At 38.7% G+C, this 23,117-nt stretch overlaps 2 protein-coding genes across 3 annotated transcripts; one reads left to right on the plus strand and one right to left on the minus strand.

Annotated features, from left to right (window-relative positions):
• The first annotated feature begins 433 nt into the window (after window positions 1–433).
• On the plus strand, window positions 434–9,627 carry neil3 (nei-like DNA glycosylase 3). Of its 2 annotated transcripts, none has more exons than XM_031303744.2 (10): window positions 434–700; window positions 810–919; window positions 2,164–2,298; window positions 2,694–2,907; window positions 3,879–3,953; window positions 4,241–4,407; window positions 6,218–6,381; window positions 7,532–7,946; window positions 8,265–8,445; window positions 9,310–9,627. In XM_031303744.2, the coding sequence occupies exons 1-10, from the start codon at window positions 596–598 to the stop codon at window positions 9,490–9,492; spliced, it is 1,749 nt and encodes a 582-aa protein (XP_031159604.1). In that variant the 5' UTR covers window positions 434–595; the 3' UTR covers window positions 9,493–9,627. The 2 variants fall into 2 exon arrangements, with proteins under 2 accessions (XP_031159604.1, XP_031159605.1); XM_031303745.2 differs by having other exon boundaries at window positions 8,289–8,445.
• Window positions 9,628–9,770: 143 nt separating this feature from the next.
• Window positions 9,771–22,914, minus strand: aga (aspartylglucosaminidase). Its single transcript, XM_031303747.2, has 9 exons — window positions 22,591–22,914; window positions 19,597–19,750; window positions 17,831–17,943; window positions 16,297–16,409; window positions 14,422–14,530; window positions 13,871–13,946; window positions 12,368–12,475; window positions 10,781–10,914; window positions 9,771–10,182 (listed from the first exon to the last, which is right to left on the minus strand). The coding sequence occupies exons 1-9, from the start codon at window positions 22,763–22,765 to the stop codon at window positions 10,082–10,084; spliced, it is 1,083 nt and encodes a 360-aa protein (XP_031159607.1). The 5' UTR covers window positions 22,766–22,914; the 3' UTR covers window positions 9,771–10,081.
• Window positions 22,915–23,117: the final 203 nt, after the last annotated feature.

Here is a 23,117-nt window from a genome sequence, read left to right on the forward strand (position 1 = left end):
GTCAGTGGCTGCACGTGGGACTGCTGGGATTGTGTTAGTAATGAAAATGCGATAGGGGGCCCCGGCTGTCAATCAATGTCTTCCAGTGATGCGGGCCCCTGATTGGACCAGGCCCGTAAGCAACCGTGTACCCTGCTTACCGATAGTTACGAGTCTGAATCACTCAATTGTCATTGGCTACCCGCCAATGTGGCAGGTAGATTGACAGTTTCACCCGCCAATCACAAAAGTTACCCGCATTTGGCGGGTGGGCGGGTGCCAATTTCATGCCCTGCATACAATCATTTGTAGGCTGTCTGCATACGTTGTGCAACATACAATTTCCAATAATACCAGTTTAAAAAAAAAATGCAAACGTTGATTAATGTTGTGATAATGTAACTGCCAGTGATATCCTGTGAGTTGTGATTTTTTTGCACCCGGTAAATATGCAACGCCTATTTCCGGATACAAACCGTACTACGCATGCGCGAAATTGAATCCCGTGGCGGGGAATCAGGACGACAACAAACTTTTATGATATTGATAACATTCAAACGCAGCAGAGGACAGCTTTTATTGTTACTTACATTATTTGTAATATCTGAAGTCGAAGATGGTTGAAGGTCCGGGCTGTACATTAAACGGAGAGAAAATCCGTTCTAAAGTCCAAAAAGGGCAAAAACTGAAGGAGATCAAAGGCAGTTTGACAACATCCACCGTGAGTTAACGTTACGTTATGTCACAATTTGCGCTGGGGTTTGTTAAAGCTGGTTATTAAGATAGTTCCTGCTGCTGCATGTTGTTAATCATCTTGGGACTCTTTACAGAGAAACAACTCCGAGGGAAATGCCTTCCACAGGTTTAATGGTTGTCCGTACACTGGAGTTGAAACTCTGGGCAAGGAGCTCTTCATGTACTTCGGTCCAAGAGCGTTGAGGTAACGTTAATTATAGCTAATGTGACTTTTAGCTAGCTCAGTCAATGCTCCCGGGTTTTAGGGTTAACGTTACGCCAAATCCGGTTTCAGATTATGTGACCTAATTGGGGATTTCACATTGCTACTAATCATACTTAGTCACGCATTTTATTTTGATAACTGTTACTAAACGTGGTGCCTCCATCATTTTTAGGACTAACGTTAAGCTACATATGGTCACACATTTGATAGCTGTGATTTCGGTGTAACGTTAACGTTAACCAAGATCTGTGTGACATTAGTGTTAATATTGTATTATTTATTTTATTTGGCTCATTGCATTTCTACAATGTTTTAATCCTAGTTCAGCCATGTAAAGCACTTACTTAGTTTTAAAAACTGCTGTATAAATACAGTTGTATTATTGATGTTATTAATATAGTGGCATAGAGGATGTATTAGGTAGTAACATACAAAATGTTACCTTAATGCCAAATTTGTTTGTGTTTGTTTGCCTTTGTGTTGTTTGTTGTATGTTGACTATTGAATAATCAAGGATTTGACATCCTTGATTATTCTAAGATGGGGTTGCTAATATTGATAAAATTCTCGATGTGATCTTAGATTGCAATATCAATAGATAAAATTACATTTTCTATCAGGTCAATTGAGAAACTGTTTATGAACAAAATAACTGAACATGATTTGTTCATGATCTTTTTGGCTAATCCAGTGAATCAGATACCCAACAAATCTAGATATTTCTATAATTGATTTGCTTTGGAAACAATAGTCTAATACAGCCAGAGATATTAAAGGCATAAAGTTACTGTATAAACAATATTGTTTAATATTTAACAGTTGACACCCTTTATATTGTCTCACAATATATATGTATATCTTCATATAACCCAACCCTAATTGTAACAGTTTATGAAGTCATAGTTATTTTAATCATCAAATAAAATCAATCAGTCCTCTTTATAGGATATATAGCTGTATTGGTGTGAGTAAACACTGGTATATTAGTGCCTTGCGTGAGAGCACTTCACCAGTTTGTGTGGCTGTTAATAGACACACACACAAGCTACAGGTAGGTTGGAGCCATGTGACATTTCTATCACACAATGGAGGCTACAACCACCGGGCCACCTTCATGTCCTTTTATCGCCAAGTCTTATATAAATTGAGACATTGCTGCCTGTCAGTGAAATTTCTTTTTTTTTTTTTTTTTTGCTTCTTTCTTTCATGCTCACGTTTTTTAGAGTCCACTTTGGTATGAATGGATCAATGCGTATAAACCCTGCTGAGAGGAAAGAGAGGACTGGCTCCGTACCAGTGCTGGAAATACACCTGACTAACGACATTGTGCACTTCTTTGACAGCACTGTGGAAATAAGGTAATAGGCACACCAGCATAGCCTAGATAGATTGAGGTGACAGAAGTTCACCTTGGAGGTATGAGTCTCATTCAGTGAGTGTGTCCTACATTAGGATGTCTGAAAACAGTGGCTATTATTGCATGAAAAACACAGCCTCGACATTTGTCCTGTTCATTGACTGTAAGGTCCTGGTGTACTATTCAGTAGCCAGACAGACATTTATTTTTGCCATCTGAAAATTTAACCTATGCTGTCCTATCTCATAACAAACACACTGAAACAGAATATATGAAAAAGCAGTTTTGAGTTGTATAACCTCAAAAATGCACCAGTTGACCTCGTGGCACACTTTCAGGAACAGCAGCCATATCTTTTCTAAATTCCTCCAGTTCTCTAAAGCAATGTGCTTGCAGGTTGACAGAGGACTGTGAGCAAAGGGTGAGGGCCATGGAGAGTCTGGATGTGTGCTCCTCCAAGTTTGGCTTCTCCCGCTCTGAGGAGGCAGTGAGGAGCCAAAGTAGCAGGATGCTCTGTGACGTTCTCCTAGACCAGGCTGTCATGCCAGGAGTCGGCAACATCATTAAAAACGAAGCCCTGTTTGACTCAGGCCTCCACCCAGCCGTGAAGGTATGGACAAGATGATGGATTGTGTACAGCAGAGGAACAAAAAAGAAGAGAATAAAAATGCGAGACAACTCTCACAGAAAAAAAAGTGTAAGCCCTTGTATTATTGAGTGATGCATTGAAATGAGAAGGGTGAAACAGGGAAATGACAAAGAAGCGCATTGCGACAGATGCACACAGACGTGCCTTCCACTGTGTGCAGTTTGGAATTGGAAATGTTTTTCGTTTATTTCTATGAATGTATAGTCTTCATTGAGACTCAAATAGGGGTTATACCTTTGATTTATAACACGTTTATAAAAAAAAAAAATCACTCATATGTATTATTTCTGATCAGGAAATCATATCCTGTGAAATGGGAAAGAGCCAATGCTTCACATTGCGCTTAGGGAATTTTTTTTATTTTTATTTTATTGCTTGGCCTATCTGTTGCCATTTAGAGACACTCTGCGCCATGAATGCTGCTATTACTATTACTACAACTATTACCAGGGGCTTTGCTCTGCTCCCCTTTTAGAAAGTATAGTTGGGGTTTAAGAATATAACACACTCGACCAAAACATAAATTTAGGACTTTTGGCCCCTTCTTCTTTTGGGACCGCTGGATCTTTATGAGCTTACCCTCCATTATCGAGCCCCTAGGTGTCCTGAAAGAGCCGCAAGTGGTCTGTGTTTGAGTGCTTCAGATCTTCTTTATTTTTTTACACTGTGTGAGCCAGAGTCAGGTCCTTGCTTCCCGGGCTTCAACTCTTGAAAATATATTGTATGTTGTTTTTCTTTGTTGCATCATTTTAAATCCAGTTTTTCATTCATGTCTGGTGTTTGTATTGTTTTTATATGCTTGTATCATTGATTTGCTGACTGTGAAGCGCCTTTCGTCTCTGTTTTGAAATGAAGAGCTATACAAATAAGGTTTATTCACTCACTGCCTGTGAGCTGTAACTAACTGTGCAGCTTCATTCTTCTTTATTTAGGTTCAACAGCTGACAGACGAGCAGATCCACCACTTGGTGAAGATGACGCGTGATTTCACTCTTCTGTTTTACAAGGTTAGACGTTTGTACATAAATCGCAAAAACATATGGATTTAAAATAGCTTTGGTGGCAATCGTAGCTCTGTATGTGCAGACACATTTACTTTAGGTATTTAGTTGATACCTCATTTAGACTGACTTGAAATAATGGATTAACTTAAAATCCTGTATTGCTGAGGAAGGAGAGAAAACCCCAAAGCCCTACTGCCAGGAGAATAGATGAAACAAATGTTCCTGTCCATGCATAACAGACAAATTTCTCTTTATGCTCATCTTTTTATTCACTGGTCTGCCCTCCTCAGTGTCGCAAATCTGGCTCTCCTCTCTACAAACATTACAAAGTCTACAAGCGTCCCCAGTGTGGCCAGTGCTTTCATGTCATCACAGCCTGTCGGCTTGGAGACAGCGGCCGGATGACTTACTTCTGCCAGAGCTGTCAGAAGGGAGATCCCAGCGGGGTTGACATCAGGTAGAAATCCTCATAGACCTCTGGCACTTTGAAAGAAAATGTATTGTCTTGCATTCTTGTTGCTCGAAAATATATGATACCAATAATGTTTCCAGTACCTGAAGTAAGATAAAGCACCATGCCCCTTTTCAGTAGTTTCAAGGGAATGCATGCTATATATCGTAATTCTATATGAATAATAATTGTTTGACTTACGTTACATTTAGTGTATTTACTTTTTAAAAATTAACTAGATGATGCTTAGTAAATTCTTGCCAATAAAATGTTCCAATATAGGATAAAACCTTTTTTGTAGACTTTTGATTCTTCTTAATACACTTGAATGATTTTAATTGAATACCAAAAGGCGACACTGTAAGCTAGGTGTCATTTTTCCAAACCTAGTCTTTGCAGAAAGTTCTAAAGCCTTTTAGATAATATGTTCAAATTTAGAGAGGCCATCTTTGCAGGCAGATGGGCTTGGCAGGGAGTGGGAAGTGTTATGGGGGGAAATTAATGTGCATATAAGGCTGTGTTTGCCAGACAGGGCACAGGCTCAACACCTCCTGGGTTGTATTTGAGCAAAGCTTTGCGAGGGGTTAGAGCCTAAAGCCCTTACAACACATTACATAGCTGATAAAGCAATCTGCGAGGAAAGTTTCCCGAAAGCCACTGCTACTTTCCTGCTCCATGGCTTTTGGCATTGCAGATTTGCCTTCTTGTCATACATAGTCGAGCTTCATGTCAGAGCACTAACATGTACGCTCGGAGCAATTATACGAAACACGTCGCCGTGTCGCATTTCTTCATCCTCAGCTTGAACTGCAAATGTTTGTCTAGTTAAAGTTGCCTCTTCTCTTTCCCTGTATTTTTACATAATTAGGTTCCAATAATAGCGGTTGAATGTTTTATATTTGTTGCTCATTTTGCATTTGCAGTTCCTAAGGACTAAGTAATCAAGGGACTGTATGTTTACATATGCACACATTACAAACCATTCTGGTAAACTGTAAGGTAATACAATGAAATAGTAATTTATGTCACATTTCCCTGTATGGAAGAGTCATTTCCCAAAAATCAAAATACACTCAGTTGGCAGTTTATTAGGTACACCTCGTTAAAACTAATACACTGTAATACAAAAGCCTTCCAGAAATCCTTCCATCATGAAGGTTATACTGTTCAGTTTTTGTTTAAACTTTTTAGAAAGTTGTTTCAACTGTATGGTCATTTTGGAGACTGTAGTTTGTAATATGTAGTAATATGTAGTCTACCATCATTGATATAAATGGGCTGGACAAAATATTATAAAATGTAGGCAGGCAAGGCAAGGCAGCTTTATTTGTATAGCACATTTCAGCAAAAGTGCTTTACATGAAAACAGATTAAAAAATTTAAAACAGATAAAATACGAAAATAAAAGTTACAGTGCAGTATAAGAAATTAAACATTGAAGAGCAATTCAAACAGTTAAATATATAAAAGCAGATAAAATAGGAATTTCTCTTTATATGCTTATATAGATTGTCATACAGTGTCAACAATGCAACTTCAGTATAAGAAATGAACAATTATTTAATGAAAGGCAACATCAAAAAGATAGATCTTCAGCCTTGATTTAAAATGTAGAAATGATCCAAACATTTTGTCTGTCCTCATTGATGTGTCACGTTTTTTAATAGTGTTCTAAAAGTGTGTGTGTGTCTGTGTAAACACAAAAAAGTAACTTTATTTCTGCGTCAGTGCACACATTTTACTCATTAGTATGCCTGTTTTAGCAACAAAGGTTTGTAAGGATCACCATAGTCACTCTTGCGTTTCCTTCATCTAGTAAGCTCCCAGTCAGAAACAGTTTGATTGGCTGGGCCTACAATGAGAGAACCAATGACAACGTGGCTAAGAAGGAGGAAGAGGACTGGGCCTGTCAACTCTGCACGCTCATCAACCAGCCAGCAGCAAAAGCCTGTGATGCCTGCCTCACTCCAAGACCTGAGGGTGAGTGAAATGTTCTGTTCTTACAGTCACAGGGTTTAATGGGGTGACAGAAGGTCCTTGTTATCAAGAGTTAAAATAATAGTAGCTGTAGTTTAGTTGTTCAGCTAAGTGCTCCCTGTATGATACTGTTTGCAATTGACCCCTAAGTACCTCTGAGTAAGGCACCAGACACCAAGCTGTCGAAGTGAAACTGCAGACAAGCAGCCAGCCCGACGTGTGTGTGTGTGTGTGTGTGTGTGTGTGTGTGTGTGCGCGCACACACAGTATATTGCTGCCCAAGTAACGAGCGTGTCTGACCGTTGGCCATTTTTCTTTGACTTATCTTGAAATACATTATGGCAGCAGTAAACTAGTGTTTGAAAGAAATGTCCCCGGGTCTCTTTTGTAACCACCAAACCACAGTTGAATGGTTTACTTTGTTATATTTTAGAGTTTTTATCTTTTTTAGCCACATTTCTAATCAGTTTTTTTGTTTTTTATCACAGCTGATTGTGCAGCTGTCTGAGAATCACTCAAGACTACACTTTGCCCAAGGTTCAGGCTAAATAGCAGACTATGATTTGGTGTTTTAAAACAATAAATCATGACAACTTTTTAGGGGTACAAATACTTTGAGTTTTAATGGAGTTGTCCTCGAACTGTCCAAAATAGGAGTAATATGAGTCTACTAGATCTAAATGTGCATACATGTACAAAGTTCCCTGATTTGCATTTGTACATTTACACCTTCTCCTATTGACCACTAAGCTGCTTCACTAAAACAGTTGGGGGTTAAGTGCCTTGCTCAAGGGCACATTAATGGTTGTAGAGGGAGGCGAGAGTAATAGTTATTCACAGCTCTGTCTTAATGACTCTGATGACAGGCATCGTAGTTCACCATTACTGAAAACATAAACTTATTTTCAGAGTTTTTTCATGCGGGGGCTTATTTCACAGAGTTTTGCATAAGGGCATCTTCAGTACAACAGATTGTGTGGCATTTTATTTGATGACACAGCGTGGCAGTCTGCTGCTTACTGGTAAATGTTATGGCAAGATAACCACTTAAAGCCAACAACAACCTGCATTTAATGAGAGCAGCCAGTTCATCAGAATAAGCTCCAGCTGCCGAACATAAAATGAGTTTCATACTCTGGCTCCATCTCCACAGTCTACAAAGATGACGATAACACTGAGGCATCACCCTTCAACACTGATTTGATTAAATACCCCTGCACTGCCTTCAAGAAGCCACAAGAGGAGCTCAAAGTCAACTGGAGGAGTGCATTCGGCACTTCCACCCTTGTTTTCTCTGACTTGAGCAAGAAGCCAAAGCCTGTAAACTCCCCACTCTCCCCAGCCGGCAGTCATTTGAATTCCTTGGCGGCAGAGCGAGGTTTATATAAATACAGCGTCTGCCAAGGGACAACAAGCCCCAATTACGCCTCTGGTGGCTGGCAGAGGCAAAGTGCCGAGCTCTCCAATGGGGAATCACTGGCCTCCTACAGTCACCCGTCCAAGAAAATGAGAATTGATCACAGTCCCTTTCCCGGTAACAATGCTCAAAATGGAGCCCCCAACTCAGGGTGAGTGAATCTCTCGCTTGGCTATTCATGAATAAGTTTATAATATAATAAGTTTTTTGGGGGACCTCAGGGAGATAAGAGGAATAAAAAAGAAAACATTTGTCTGTGGAATTTTTTATGCAACATTGTTAAAAAATAAGTTTGGATTGATGAATAGCCATAGTAGGATATTGCAAACCTTTATTTACCAACACATATCACCACACACAGTTGAAGAGAGGTTGTTTGCTCGCTAATAAGGTTTGATGTGACAGGTATACTTGTTTTGTTTTCATTTTCTTTCAAAAATAATAAGACTTTTTTCCCCACTTCTGTCAGTATGCGCAAACTAGAAGCGACAAGCCACAGCTCCTGCATTTCTTCCAGTCCCAGTGTCCCTTGTTGTGCTTCCCATCGTCGTCCAGCTGTCCTCAGAGCCGTCCACAAGGAGGGGGAGAATAAGGGACGACAGTTCTACGCCTGCTCGCTTCCCAGAGAGACCAAATGTAACTTCTTTGAGGTGAAAATGGAAAGCAACTCATCTCTACGGCATTGTGTGGCCTGGAAAATAAACAACTATAATTTATTTGTTTAAAAGTGCCCATAGTATGAAAAAAATCACTTTTTCTGGGATTTGGGGTGTTTATTTTGTGTCTCTGGTGCTTCCACACGCATACAAACTTTGAAAAAAAACATCCATGCTGTTTTGAGTGAGATACGGGTTTCTGAATGTGTCCTGCCTTCAGTCTCCGGGTGAGCTGTTCAAAATCTGCACGGCTTTCTACGTTACTAGCCGCTAGTGCTAGCATGCTAGCTCGTTCTCAATGGCCAAACACTGCTACAACACACACAAATTCACCCTAATCTACAAAATAAACTGTATAGAACTACTTACATGTCCCTCTTCTGCAGGTATTCCACACAAAGTTGGAAGTGCGCCCTAGTTTAGAAGAAGTCTGCCAGCTCCAACTTCGGCCTGCCTTGTACAGGCCGAAGTTGGAGAAACAGCTAGCTAGCTTATGTAATCCTTACCTAGCTACTGCGCATGTGCAACTGACAACAAAGATGTTACAGAAGTTGCGAGGTCTCAGGCGAATATTGAGGTCTGTAGCTAAAACAGAGACCTGAACACAGGGTGAAAAGAGGAGCTGCAGCAATGTGCAGTACAACAAAAAGATGTTTTTTTTGAAAATTAAACCATGTAAACCTATTGATACAATCTCAAATTACAATTATGAATCTGAAAATGAGCATAATATGGCCACTTTAACGTATCTCTAGTTTTAGCCCATCCATCCACATTGTAATATGTTGGCATCACATTTGAATGCTTGAAATAAAAGTTTACAACAAAGTTTATAAAACCTTACTTTCTCTGTTGCAGTGGGCTGACTTGCATTTCCCTTCTTGTCACCATGGGAAACGCTGTTTAATGAGGACAGTTCTGAAACTGGGACCCAACAATGGCCGGAATTTCTACACCTGCAGCTTTCAAAAGGTTAAACAGTGTGACTTTTTCCAGTGGGCAGAGAATGGACCAGGGGTATCCATCCTCCCTGGTTGTTAGCAATGCATTACTTCTACATGAAACCCAGATACCTATACTGTATGTTCATATACATTAATGGACATGGAAAGGGAACCGATAAGTCATCATTAACATCGTGAAATTTGCAGATTTGTACTAAACTATACATTTATTGGAGAATAACAAAATCAAATCTATGACCTTCAGAGCATGCTCAACCACGTTTGTACAAAAATGTTACCTAATGCACTTAATAAAGTGGTGTAATCCCATTTGGTTTGTATCATGTCCTATCAATGTCCATCTTTAAAGATGTATGTTCCACGCGTGCGTGACGAGGGACAGGTCAGATGTTTGTATTGTATAATGTTTTTTTAGTGATTGCTGGAGGGTGACCTTACAGATGTTTTTGTTGTTTTTATGTTTTGTCAATTGTTGGAGCATGTGATGCAAGAACAATTTCCTTGTAAATGACAAGTTTATCTCATCTTAATTCAATTTTCACATTTCACATTTGTTTTTACATTTTATTCATGAATGAAAACCAAAATCATCAGCATAAAAATACAGAATGGAGAGTGTTAATTCATTTCATCATGTAAAAGAGATGCACAAAATCATACACCATTTAAAAGCAGTCCACAGATTTCAGGAGTGGCACGTCTGACTCCGAGTCTGACACCATGTAGTGGAACTGGGAGAAGCCAGGGGCTTTGTTACAGGCCGCACCTTAGGAGATCAAAAGAGGAAAATAATTAAACAACATTTTTACTCCTTTCTTATTAAGACCAAATGTAATACTGCTATTAAAAATCAACATTCAAATATCACAAAATAACGCCAAACAGGCTTTCATGCTCATTGTCCAAGTGCCATTGATCAGTCAATGTCAAATGGCCTAATAAACAATCTTACATTTTTTTTTTTCTGTAGCAAGGCTAGAGACATTCATTATTTTTATATAAATGATTTGTTCTGGTTAAGCCTTTTGGTTAAAATAAGTTACAATAATAACCATTTAAAAAGAAGCTGTTGAGATTACAGCAAACGGTTTTATTTGTCATAGAGATTTTATCTGTTCAGGCCAAATTTATACTGGATTGTCTTGTAATCGTTTTGAATAATCCTTTTTTCAGAACATTTATTAGGAAGTTTAACATAAAAATTAAAAGCAAATGCAATTAAAAAAGACTGCCCTTATCAATGTGATATGCGCATACATCTGCTTGTCTACATCTCTGTAGATGTGTGTGTATATCAGGTGTTTGTGTCTTGGTACCTTTTGGCAGTAGCTGAACATTCTGTATTTGTGAACCTTAACACTCACCATAATGGCCACTTGTGTTAGCACAGATGATGGCTCCGAAGAACTCTGAGTAATGCTTCTTGATTCTGGAAATGGCCGTCTTGCAGGCTGCCGAGGGATCTGCCCCGGCCCTCATCAGCTCCACGGCCAAATAACTGTTGGCAGAATAACATGCAGTTCACATGAGGGAAAACTAACAAGTGCTGTCAGGGCCACCAACCAGGATGATGATGGGTATGTGTTTGCGCCTCGTGGTTATGGTGTGGGATACATCTGATGAAAACAAATCTGATGTCAAGAAACAGTGATTAAATATGATTTTTTTTTTTTTTTTTTTTTTTTAAAGTAATACTTAGAGCCTTACTCAAGGAGAGTCGACTCGTCACACTACTTTTTAGGTGTTCCCAAGTGTGTAAAATCAGCAAATGGGGAGAAATTGTAGTAATTTACCATCACCGCAATGCAAATTGCTTGCTCTACACAGACACTGAGTGCCATTGACTCCATTAGCCTAGGGTCAGATTTATAAAACAATGAGTAACATATTGCAATTTCCTATAAATGACTTTTACAAAAGTTTGGGATTTTAAAGTGGAAAAGTTATAGTAACCTTATTCCCCAGTGAATACTTCTGACAGGAGATACTGTACCATGGTACCATGTTAGGTGTTATTTCCACCAAAGATAACAAGCCAATTAGTTTAAGTACAATTCCCCTTTTTGGAGAGAGGTACTACATATTTGAATGTGTCTCATAGCACTTGTTAAAGGGAAGAATCAGGATTTTTGGGACAGCAGATATAGGACCATAATACACGAGAGATGACTTTTTAAAATGGCCTGTTGGCTGGTGATGATGTGTTACTGCTTCATTTTGACAGTGAAGTCCCTAGGAAGGCTTGTAACCATACAAATGTGTGTGGCACGCAGAATGAATGATAAACACACTTCAGTTCACTATTAGCAAGGTTTTTCTTGAAAAACGCAACCCCAAATCGTTACAGGAAGTGACTCAAAAAACTATGATTGAAATAGGCGGCCCCTTAGGTGTGGTTGTGTGACTAGGAATGTAAAGCTGAGTGCAACTTTAAAAAAAAAAAAAAAAAAAAAAAAACAGTTTGTGTACTCCACAAACTATTCTGGATAAATAAATCTTACAAACATAACTCTTCTGAGACTGCCGTATTCTCACAGCCTGGAAACAAACAGCAGCTTTAGTCTCTAAAAAAAATCTTGCCTCTTCTGTGCAATGTAAAAATGACATTTTTGGGGCAATGTAGTCATGCCTGCACTCTCTATTGTTACACTTGCAGCAAAAGGTTCACACCAGAAATTGACTGTTAAAAAATGTGTCACAGATGTCAATATTCTCTGAAACATAATTCTTCTGTCAAGGAAAAAGCCATGTAACAGTCCTACTATTCAAAGAAGTACCAATAAACCCTGGTTATGGTGCACAAAGGAGTTGTGATCCAGTCAACATGTCTCATGGAATGAAATCCAACACTGTTAGAAACATTCTGACAGATGACTATTAATAATAGGAAAATACTTGCATATACATTTCGAACTGAGGAAGAAACCATAAAACCAGCAAACAATAGGTACCTCGGCAGAAAGCGCATCATGATGTCTCCATCTCCGGTAGCAGCAGCACCACCAGCTGAGCTATCTGCATAGGCCCCTGCTCCAACGATAGGAGAGTCCCCAACACGACTGCAGGACAGGAATAAGACACGGGTTTAAACATTGGCTAATGCCACATGTACAGAAAAAAAAACCTGTTTAAAGCTAGAGGGCCATATTTTAATGATCTAAGCGCACGGCACAGGTGCTTTTAGGGCATGTCCAAATCCACTTTTGCTAGTTTGACGGCGGAAAAAAGGGTTCATGCGCCGGGCGCATGGTTCAAAAGGGTTGTACTTAGTGTCTTCATTAATTCATAGGTGTGTTTTGGGCGTAACCTGCAGTAAACCAATCAGTGTCATCTCCCAGTCCCATTAAAAGCCTGGCGCGTTTGTACCATGGCGCATTGGTATTATGATGGCGGATTTGCACCGTAATCTTTTTTTTAGTATGCGCACGCTGTGCATAAGCCTAGGCGCATTTTACTAATTTGCTGTTAAAATAACAATGAAATGCTGTGCTATTGACTTTGTTCTTTGACTGAATGTTCTTTTTGTTGGTCAATGGCGTGATCACTTCCCGCTGCCTTAAGATAGCAATATGCCAACAATTCACCTGAACACACCTCCCTGTAAGACCAGCACGCCCATGGGTGCAAAGATGGGCGCAGGTGCATTTGCTATTTAAACGACGCAGGCGCTGGACGGGAAATTGACAACTGCGTCGGTCTTAAACTAGCAAAGACACTTGCGTCAGGCTTTGTGCTGCACCGGGTGTAAGATAGGGCCCATAGTGCGTAGTTTCTTTCGCCCCCATGAGGAATTCTAAGTAATGACAACAACACTGTCGGCGCGTCCACATGATACGAGCCTTCAGTGAATGCGCACGCGGCCCCCCACCCCTCCTCCACGCAGTTGCTAGTAGCTGAGGACACGGAGGATTAAAAAACATGGACTCTTCAGAAGAGGTCATTATCTTCACTCGACCTTCTGCGCGGGAAAGTCATCGGACGACACAATCTTCTGAACATAGCCATACTGAGAAATACAGAGAGAGTTCTGTGGAGCTGATAGTCTTAATTAGCTTTGTAGCAACTCATTTGGCAATGGCTTGAATGTAACGGACGTTCATTAATATCAAAAAGTTGCACACTAAAGCTTTAAAGCTTTTTTTTTTTTTTATTATTATCTTCTATCTTTTGTATCTCTTGAAGACTTAATGAATGGCCACCATATAACTGCGACTCAGATTTGCAGCAACACCTTGTTTAGTATTGCAATTCATTATGGAACCTTTTCAACTGAACTGAAACGTGTCAAACAGGAAAGGAAAACAATTCCTAAACCTAAATCTTGAGCACTTTGCTGTTATTGTTCTATCAAGAGTTCTCTATCAAAAGCTCCCATATATTTAATTATTCAAAAAGTAATAAAACTGAAAAAGCATGCTAAAACATGATATAGATTATGACACTAATCCACATACCCTGGAACTTTGTGAGTTAGTCCATTGGTCGACGTACCAGCAGCCACGTGACCATCTTGATCAAGAGCAACCATTCCTAGTGCAAAAAAAAAAAGAAAAAAAGGAAGAGTGGAATTGAAATGTCAGCCATCACCAGGGTATCCTAGTAGCTAAAGAAAGCTCAACTAAGTCGTTTAAAGCCCTTGTGTGAGATAGTGCTTATACTGCTGAAGGTTTTTGGGAGTGTATTAAATTCCTAGCAACTCCAAATGCCCTAATCAGTACATAAGTCTAGTTCAGACCATATTAAAATTGGGGAAGGTAAGTTTTGTAGAAGCAATAATGAATCACTTTATTTTTTAGATTTGATCTTTTGGACAGAAACACAAATTCAAGCCCTCCAAACTGAATTGTTCCCTGCTTACCTGTACTTCAGTAGGTCTGTCTATGGTCCTTTTTGGCACATTATGCTGCTAAACTCTCTCTCATCCACTAAATATTTAAATACTAAACTGTATAAAATGCCTGAGGAAAGCTGACTTAACATTCTGTGTTAACAGAAAAAAACCTACCTATGGTGTCATGGGAGCGTGTATTAGCATGCTGCGCCCTGATGTTCTGTTTCACTGTTGCCCTGGGCTTGTAGGGTCCACAGGACTTGGAAGGATCTGGAAACACGTTCTTTTGACAGGACAGAAAACATCACTTTCGGCACAATTTGATAATCCTTGGAGTTTATCATTGTAAAAGCACACAAGACGCGTGGGAAATTGCAGGCATTTGCTTTGATTTGCTGTCGTGTAATGAAAGATAACTATCAGCACTATTGTCACCAAGTGGTTTGGCGCCTAATAATAAACGGTAGGGAGTCTTGTTATGATTGGACTATTTTTAAGTATCTTATTTACAGTGACTAAACCATTACATGAACAAAACATCCCTGTTTAAATTCCTGCTGCAGCCAAAATGTGTCCTTCCGCAATCAAATCCAATATTTTATTGAGACAGACAACCTACATGTAGTTTACCTGAGGGTAGTGTAGTCTGAGAAAAGCTTTCCCTGTCTCTCTACCTCAAGGTGTCTTCTCTGCTCTTATGAGTGACTGAATGCAACAGCTTGACCTGCAGGGAGGTTTTAAAAAGTTCATTCTGCTCCTTTGATGTTACATGTAAGTGGAATTCTGCTAGAAAATGTCACATTTTGAGTTAAAGTGGACAGTCACAAAATGTGGGCCAAAAAAAGGTTAACTTCAATGGTAAAAGGTCATTTCATATAGAATGTGTTTGTTTTTTTTAATCCGCATTACCTTTGTACAGGGCTTCCATCATGCCAATGATAAACAAAAGTTGGGATCAACTAGTCCGATTATGGAAATTCCTGTGCATTGTTCATAAATAAAAGTCTGTTATATGTAATTTCATGACGGTAATTGTTAAACCCTTGAAAACATTCTCTTTAATGACATTAGGTACAGTTGTTGTCCTGTGACCTCAGCAACAATCTGAAATGTTACACTCACAAAAAAGTGCCAGCTGCATTATACAATTTTTGTTGAAGTATCGAATGCATGTATAGAGACCAATACTTTATACTGTGGCATCCCTTTTGTGTCTTGTACCATTTGCCAGCATTTACTGCTGAATGCTTTCTACGTCTCTTGACCAAATCTATTACACATTTTGGTATGTACTTGCTAAATGAAGAGAAGACAGTGAAGATGCCACAGGCGGTAATGGGGACAGTATCCTTCCCCAAAGGGAGGTGTACATGTACTGTATATTGGATACGCTTATGATACCAGGATTTCCAATGGAATGGAATGAATGAGGAGATTTCATTTGCTTTCTTAGGAAGTGAATATATGTTTTTTCTTGGTTTTTCATGTTTTAGTATCCTACGTCATGAGAGACTCTCTGCCTGGAAAGGGTTGTGGCCCATAACCATAACCCCTGTTGTGATGTATTTGTTGTGCTGGTTGTGGCCACCTATAATCATATATAACCCCACCTGTGTATATTGATTGTGAAATTGCCAGAATACACACTGAAGAATCTGGCATCTTGCATGAAACGTCCGAGGGGCAATATTAAAAAGTCACATTGGAGTGCTGTCCCCGGTCTTTCCTTTTTCTTATTATTGAACTTCTAATTGACTGATTGATTTGCAGGAACTGGGTGGTAGAAGTGATAAGATTTGTCTCTTCCTCAACCGCTGTTGAGATAACCTTGAACAAGGCACCTAGTAACTCCTAAGTTGAAGTGAACAGATTTGTTTTAAAGAATAGCAGCAACCCAGCGCTGTAGGACAAAAGCAGACTTTTTTTTTTTTCATGGACTTTTTAAGTATGCCTGTCAGTTTTTCTACTTATTATCAATCTTTTAGAAGCAGCACGCCTGTAGCCGACACAAGTGAGGAAAAACACACTCTCTAATATACACACACACACCTTTCGATAATTAGGTTGGCAGTTGCCCTTCAGCCACTGTGAGAAAATATTCACAGATTTGTTGGTAGTCAGGTCTTCGGCGATGAAGCCCATGTTTTCAGCAAACACAGAAGCTATAAACAGAGAAGTAATACTTTCAGGTCAAGTTACACATTCTGGTCCACACTGACCTTGGGTTATAGGAAAACAAAGGGTCACGAACAAAGGAGGGTCTAGAGGCAATCTCATTTCATTAAGGCTTGTTGCTTTGGCTTGTGAGGGAGGACAAGTCCTACATCGCTACTGTTTTGAACAGCAGTGACCTTACCGAATGGTATTTTAATTAAGATGATCTCTTTGAATAAACAAATTGAATCTCACTGGGAGAACATGAAAATGTCTTTTTCTGAGGATTTCTTGACAAATGAGCCATATTATTTGGTCTATAAGTCACTTACCACAGTGGAATAAAATGTTTCTATATAGGCCTATAGTTTTCTTTAAATTACCTGCAGATAGATGTGCTTCTCCTGCTTCTCTACTCACTTGTCTCTTATACAATCAATCTGGTTGTGTTCAGAGTTATATATATATACACAGTGCTGCTCATAAGTATTCATACCCATGGTCAAGTTGACTAAAAAGAGGAATAAAAAAATCATCTTTTGGAAATTGATCTTAATGTCTTAATTAAAAAAATGAGGAAAAATCCGACCTTTTAAGGACACCAATTCTTTTTGTGAATGAATAATGTATTGTAAATAAATAAATGTTCTTCCTAGGCAGGCAGATTTTTATTTTTAAAGGCCAGTTATTAGCTGGTTTGATTTGCATTGATATGGATCTTATCTCAGTTAGCTATTAGGCTAACTGAAATAAAACCATGCCAATCTCTAGGTATGGTGAAGGGTATGTGATGATGTGGAGCTACTTTAATTCCAATGGCCAAGGGAACTTTATCAGGATGCATAGTATCCTGGATCCATGAAATAACTGGCCTTTAAAAATAAAAATCTGCCTTCCTCTATGGGAATTTAACATGGGGGTATGTATAATTATGGCCCCTGTATTTTAAGGAAGAACATTTATTTATTTACAATACATTATTCATTCACAAAACAAATTGGTGTCTTTAAAAGGTCGTATTTATCCTCATTTTTTTAATTAAGGCATTAAGATCAATTTCCAAAAGATGTTTTTTTTATTCCTTTTTTTAGTCAACTTTAGCATGGGTATGAATACTTATGAGCAGCACTGTATATATATATATATATATATATATATATATATATATATATATATATAAATAAAACTGTCATGCATTCATCGCTAACTGCTGATGATGTGTTTGCAAAATTACATGAAATGCCAAATGAAGATAACTAATGCAAATTCAAATACCAAAAAAGGGTCTCCTTTCAACATATGTTGAATCTCTTTTGTAAAATAATCAGTAAATAAGTGGATTTAGGATTGTGTTATGTTAAGATTATCCCCTCCAACATTAACCATGATTATATTTGACTTATACTTGTGGGCATTAATCCACACATACCTGACTCTCCCACTAGCAGTGTGTGGTCAGTGTGCTCCATCACAGCTCTTGCTACTCCAATGGCATTCTTGATTCTTCTCAGGTCTGCAACTGCACCCACCTCAATTGTATCCCTGGTAACCGAGAATACGCAGGAAACAAACATTACTACTGGTTTAGTGGACACAAGTTAAGTTCAAATGTAACCTGTGGCGTTTTTGACGTCAAGTCCATAAAATGCTACTCAGGCTAACATCAGTACCCAATGTCTGATATTGTTGAATTAGGTAATTATACAGAAAAATAGAAACCTCCTTTACAGTGTGATGCAATTTACTTGAAATGCCCTGCAATAAATACTGCATCTGTTAAACCTATAGCATAGTGTCCAGTTTGTTTGAGACAGACAAAAGTTGAATTCTACTTTTTGAGGCTATTGTTTGTTGTGGTGATGTAATGGATTGCATCATAGAGAGGTGTTTCAAATATTTATCCACCACAACAAACTAACATCTCCATGTTGCCAAAAAGTTGAGTCAAATTCTCTCAGACACAATATCAAAAATGCAACATTGTGCTTTAAATATTTTACAGAGCTAGTATTTGATTGCAGGGGTGTTCTATTGGATTGTATTAAACGGTACAGGTGTTGATTATTGTGCTCAGTCTGCCGGTGATAGCCACTGTATTTCTTATGCAGCTATATTGGCTAGTGTGTGGGATACTCTCCCACAATGTATTCATGACTATGTAACCCAAAAAAAGGTACATTTTCCCACAAAATGGTTAGAGTAATAATAACAAACTGCTTGTCTGTTGTCCGTCATCGTGAGCTGACATTTGCCTCCCATGATAACGACTCAGTGTGTAAATGTTTGTAGTTAAGTAGTACTTGATAACTGGCAAGCTTTCAGATCCTATTGATAATCTGAATTCAGTGTTTCCTCTATGTTGATTTTGTAGTGGCGGCCCACCATGACAAAATTTCTGCCACCACGGTATCAGAAATAGGGCTGTACAAAAAATGTAGTCACGGTTGCCTTTTAAATTGTCCGGCCGCTCACATTGCAATTTAACAATAAGTAGAACTATTCAGAGGTTACTGGGCCCGTCCAGTTTAACTCCACATACTGTTGTGTTGATGTAGTTTATTGTCAAAACGTTCGCTTTCTTCCGAGTCGACTATTAAACGAACAGCTCCACCAAAAACGTCACCGCGGTGGGTCCGTTCTAAGTGTAGGTTGTTCGGACAGACCTGCCCCCACTGCAAAAAAAATCCTAAAGGAAACACTGGAATTAGTGCTTTGTTAGAGAAAGGTCAACCAGTTATAGGCTAGCTGTAAATGTAAAAGATGCATAGACAGCACCAGCGAAAAATGTAACAGTAATACATATACTGACAGCTGCAGGTGCCTAATTAGAGTGGCCATTATAAAATCAATACAGATTATTTCTTTTCAGTCATAGCTCTTTCTTGCTTGTCTTTTCTATGTTTTAGGGAATTCAGAATGACCGTTTAAGTCCTTAAACATAAGATTTGCAAGGATAAAACTGGGCTTGTTCTGTCTTACACAGCTGCTTTTAGGATGCACATATGGCAGCTGGATAGAAAGAAAAAAAAAAAAAAAAAACAGCTGTTTAAATTCCTAATGCTTACGCACATATTCCATGTTTACAAATCTTCTGCTTAATCAAACTGCTTCATTATGCTGCATTACAAATATTCTTTACCATGTCATTTCCTATTTGTACTTTCAATTAATGTGTTGTTTATGTCCATGGTTTACCCGTTCATGATCATGGCATCCAGCGTGGTCTCTCCAGACTCATCTGGGCTCCCGCCATAGCCTACACTGCCATCACACTGCTCCATTTCACAGCGGGCACAGCCCTTCTCCACTGCATCCAACACCGAGCCACCGGACTGCAGGGCACTCCATGCTACAGTATAAAACACAGTGGGACATTCATTATACTATATGCTACAAAACAGCCATTGCATATAAGAAGTAAACCCCCTCCACCAGCCTCATGATATTACAGTGAATTTTGGCCATGCTGTTGTCATCCGCCAAACATTTTGGATTCTTTTAACTTAATCTTGGGAAAGGTTAGGGTCACTTAGAAACAAGCATGCTGAGAAAGAAAGTTTATGTCCTGTTCCGAGGAAACTTTACTGAGACACAATTTACATCTTGGTTTATAGCAATTTTGACAGCTAATACACATTTTGCAAACTAGTTATTGCTTCGGTTGAGCGCAATATGTTGTAGAAAATGCATCTGTATTGAGTCTGGGTTTTAAAAAGTAATCTTTTCTTATCCTAGAAATACCACACAACAATAATCTCCCAACTCGGCCGTGCTTTCCTTGAGATTGCGATTTTTAAATTGTGTTAAATATGTAGGTTAAGTAATGAAATAAATAGAACCTATTAGTCCCGTTTACATTTCTGGGCAGACGAGTTGAAGGTTCAGATGATGCATGAGATGACCAGTACGTATTCTAATTAACAAGGAATGTGAGCTGACAAGCATTTGGTCACTGATCCCCCAAGGGCCCATGGGGGATCAAAATACCAACTGGTAGCACTGTCACCAGCTTGCCAATAAATTCTCAGACCATCACACTGTGTTTAGCAGAATACTACCAGAAAAATCCTCCTTTTATTATTTATGATTTAAACATCTATAAATTCTGTGTCTACCATCTTTGGTAAGTGCTCTTGTCTCAGCATATAATTCTTTTTTATATCAAACTCAGCATTACAATCCTTTTCACTTAGAAAATGCAGCAGAATGGAAGAAGAGATTAGGCAGCTATTGTCAGCTGCTTCTGTAAGCCCCCTAGGGAAAAGAGATCTGCATGAGAGGATCAATAGTAGGGGCTCACAGACTACACTTTTAAATATCTACCCACAGAACAGATAGATGGGTCAGTTTTTCATTTCCATACCCCACTCAGGGAAAAGAGTTTATGTACATCTGATAAATTAAAGAGTATCCATCTATCAGATGGGGAGATTTTTGAGTTAACTTTAATCATCTGCAGGTTTTTATGTGTTGCTGGAGATGTTTTGAACACCATTTCTATCTTTCTATCTCTATCTATCTTTTAGCCTGCCAGGCTACCAGCACTCTGCTAGTGGGGGAGGGGCAGTGCATGGTCTGCACGTGAACTGCAGCGTCTCCAGAAACACAGAGCTGCCTGTCTGTAAATAATGCCTGGAAAAAACTATCGCCGAACGCAGCAGCCGCGTATCGGCCGATGCCGATACACGTAAAAACGCAAATATCAGCCCGATATATCGGCCGGCCAATAAAATTGGTCTATCACTAAAATCCACTTGACAGATAAGTCACAAGCAATGCCGAAATATTTTCAGTTTCAATTTGAACATGTCCAATGTATCATCCTGAAGGAAATCAAATTGACCTGGCAGACTTGGCAATGGTAGTTGGTTCTGCCCATTTCCTATCGCCACCTTTAACTCGGATGGTCTTACACACTTGTACAGTTAAGCTGTAGTGGAGACACAATTCTATTGCAAAAAAGCACTTTATAATAGTGTGAGGGGGAAAATCCTGAACATACTGGTTATGGAGCCTGCCAGGCATTGCACTGCACCACACATAGGCCTATAACACACTTACATTCGCTGTCTCCTTTCATGATTAAAAATTCGCTCACAGGGTTCAATCTTGCAGTCATAAGTATACATTTCTATTATTTTCATTATTAATTAATCTGCAGATCATTTTCTTTATTATTGATTAATCAGTTGACAAAAAAAAATTTCTTTACAATTTCCTAAATCCCAAGGAGATGTCTTGAACTATTTTTTTTTGTTTAACCAACAATCCAAAACCTGAAGAGATTTTAATTACTTTCACATTTAAGAATGGCTGATATATCTATTAATAATTTACTGAAACAATTAATAGGTAGATCAAAATAGTTCCTGATTAATTTCCTGTCAATCGACTTAATTGTTTCAGCTCTAAACGTTTTCTACTAATTCTTATCAGGAATGAAATTAAACACAATATTAAACAAAAGAATCAAGAAGGAAAAAATAAAAACATCACTGCCATTTAAGCCTATTGAATTAAAGACTTCATCACTTCATTCATTTAGTTAATACAACTACATGTAGGTTTTTGGGACATGATGACACAGTGTGCAAGTTACTGTTTTGCAACTAACACTTTTAGACATGTAGCCTAGATAAGAATTTAAAGTAGATTCATTCCACAACACACAAAGCAGATGCTATCCTAGAATAACAGCTCTGTGAGGCTTCTCCCTGCATAAAAACAATTATTTACAAAATACTTTTGAGACCATTTAAGATCATTATCAAATATAATAACATTTTGCACACCAATATAGGTAGCCTACTTACTTAGCAATTAATCTGGTGACCAAACTACTATTTTCATCTTCAAATTGAAAGTGAAAGTACAGTAAAAAGTTTAGAATATTTGCAGAATAGCCTTCTGTATACACTAATCTACCGTATAAAGTACAGTATTGCAGCAATTCAACTGATCTGTCCAATGAATTATTTAACGCCCAGGCACATAAACAATGTGTTGGTGTTCAAAGCGATGAAAGCAAATAACCAACGTACACTATGTATATTAATGTTGGGTGCGTAATGTATTTGTTTGTGGGCAGATTTTGGGCACAATGTCACGACTGAACTCTAGGCTGGGCTGAATTAAACTTTTAAACAATTCCGTGTAAACACGTAGTAAGTAGGCTAACGTGTGGCCTACCTGCAGCCGTTGCATTCTTGAATGGCCACGTATTGATAACGAGAGGTAGTGATGTATGCCCAAGTGGAAACAGTATCGTTAAAGTAGGAATCAGGAGCGATACAAACATGTTGTCCTCACAAAACGCTGCATGAACATTACACCGACACAGAAGACTGCTAACGTTGTTTCCCATTCATTGCTATTGGTCACGCCACCGTAGTATGTATTGTCACAGCAGAATGCGCAACATAGGAAAGTGTAACATCTAGTATGTTAAAAAAGAGAATTCGCTACACTTTGGTTTAATGTAACGTTACAATTAAACTTCCTTGTTGTGTCACATGCTTAGTGGGCGGGTTCTTTCTTAAAGGGGCAGTACAAATACAATATTGGGAGATAGACTGTCTACTCGGTTGGGAATCTGTCATGCACCAGCGGCTTTGTGATACAAATGAGTTGGCTAGGATAACAAAACAATCAGATGCATAAAGCAGATATATATAGCTAATGCAGCAGGTGCCTATACCAGACTTTTGTTTAAAATC

This window comes from Sander lucioperca, chromosome 1, assembly GCF_008315115.2.
Source record: "Sander lucioperca isolate FBNREF2018 chromosome 1, SLUC_FBN_1.2, whole genome shotgun sequence".
Taxonomy (NCBI): domain Eukaryota; kingdom Metazoa; phylum Chordata; class Actinopteri; order Perciformes; family Percidae; genus Sander; species Sander lucioperca.

What these genes read in the sequence shown, in the direction of transcription:
- neil3 (XM_031303744.2), top strand. Translation starts at nt 596, where the DNA reads ATGGTTGAAGGTCCGGGCTGTACATTAAACGGAGAGAAAATCCGTTCT. An exon ending in GACAGCACTGTGGAAATAAG is followed by an intron (nt 2,299 to 2,693) that starts GTAATAGGCACA and finishes ATGTGCTTGCAG; the next exon opens with GTTGACAGAGGACTGTGAGC. An exon ending in CCTCACTCCAAGACCTGAGG is followed by an intron (nt 6,382 to 7,531) that starts GTGAGTGAAATG and finishes CCATCTCCACAG; the next exon opens with TCTACAAAGATGACGATAAC.
- aga (XM_031303747.2), bottom strand. Translation starts at nt 22,765, where the DNA reads ATGGGAAACAACGTTAGCAGTCTTCTGTGTCGGTGTAATGTTCATGCA. An exon ending in ACGCTCCCATGACACCATAG is followed by an intron (nt 13,947 to 14,421) that starts GTAGGTTTTTTT and finishes TTTTTGCACTAG; the next exon opens with GAATGGTTGCTCTTGATCAA. An exon ending in TAACACAAGTGGCCATTATG is followed by an intron (nt 10,183 to 10,780) that starts GTGAGTGTTAAG and finishes TGATCTCCTAAG; the next exon opens with GTGCGGCCTGTAACAAAGCC.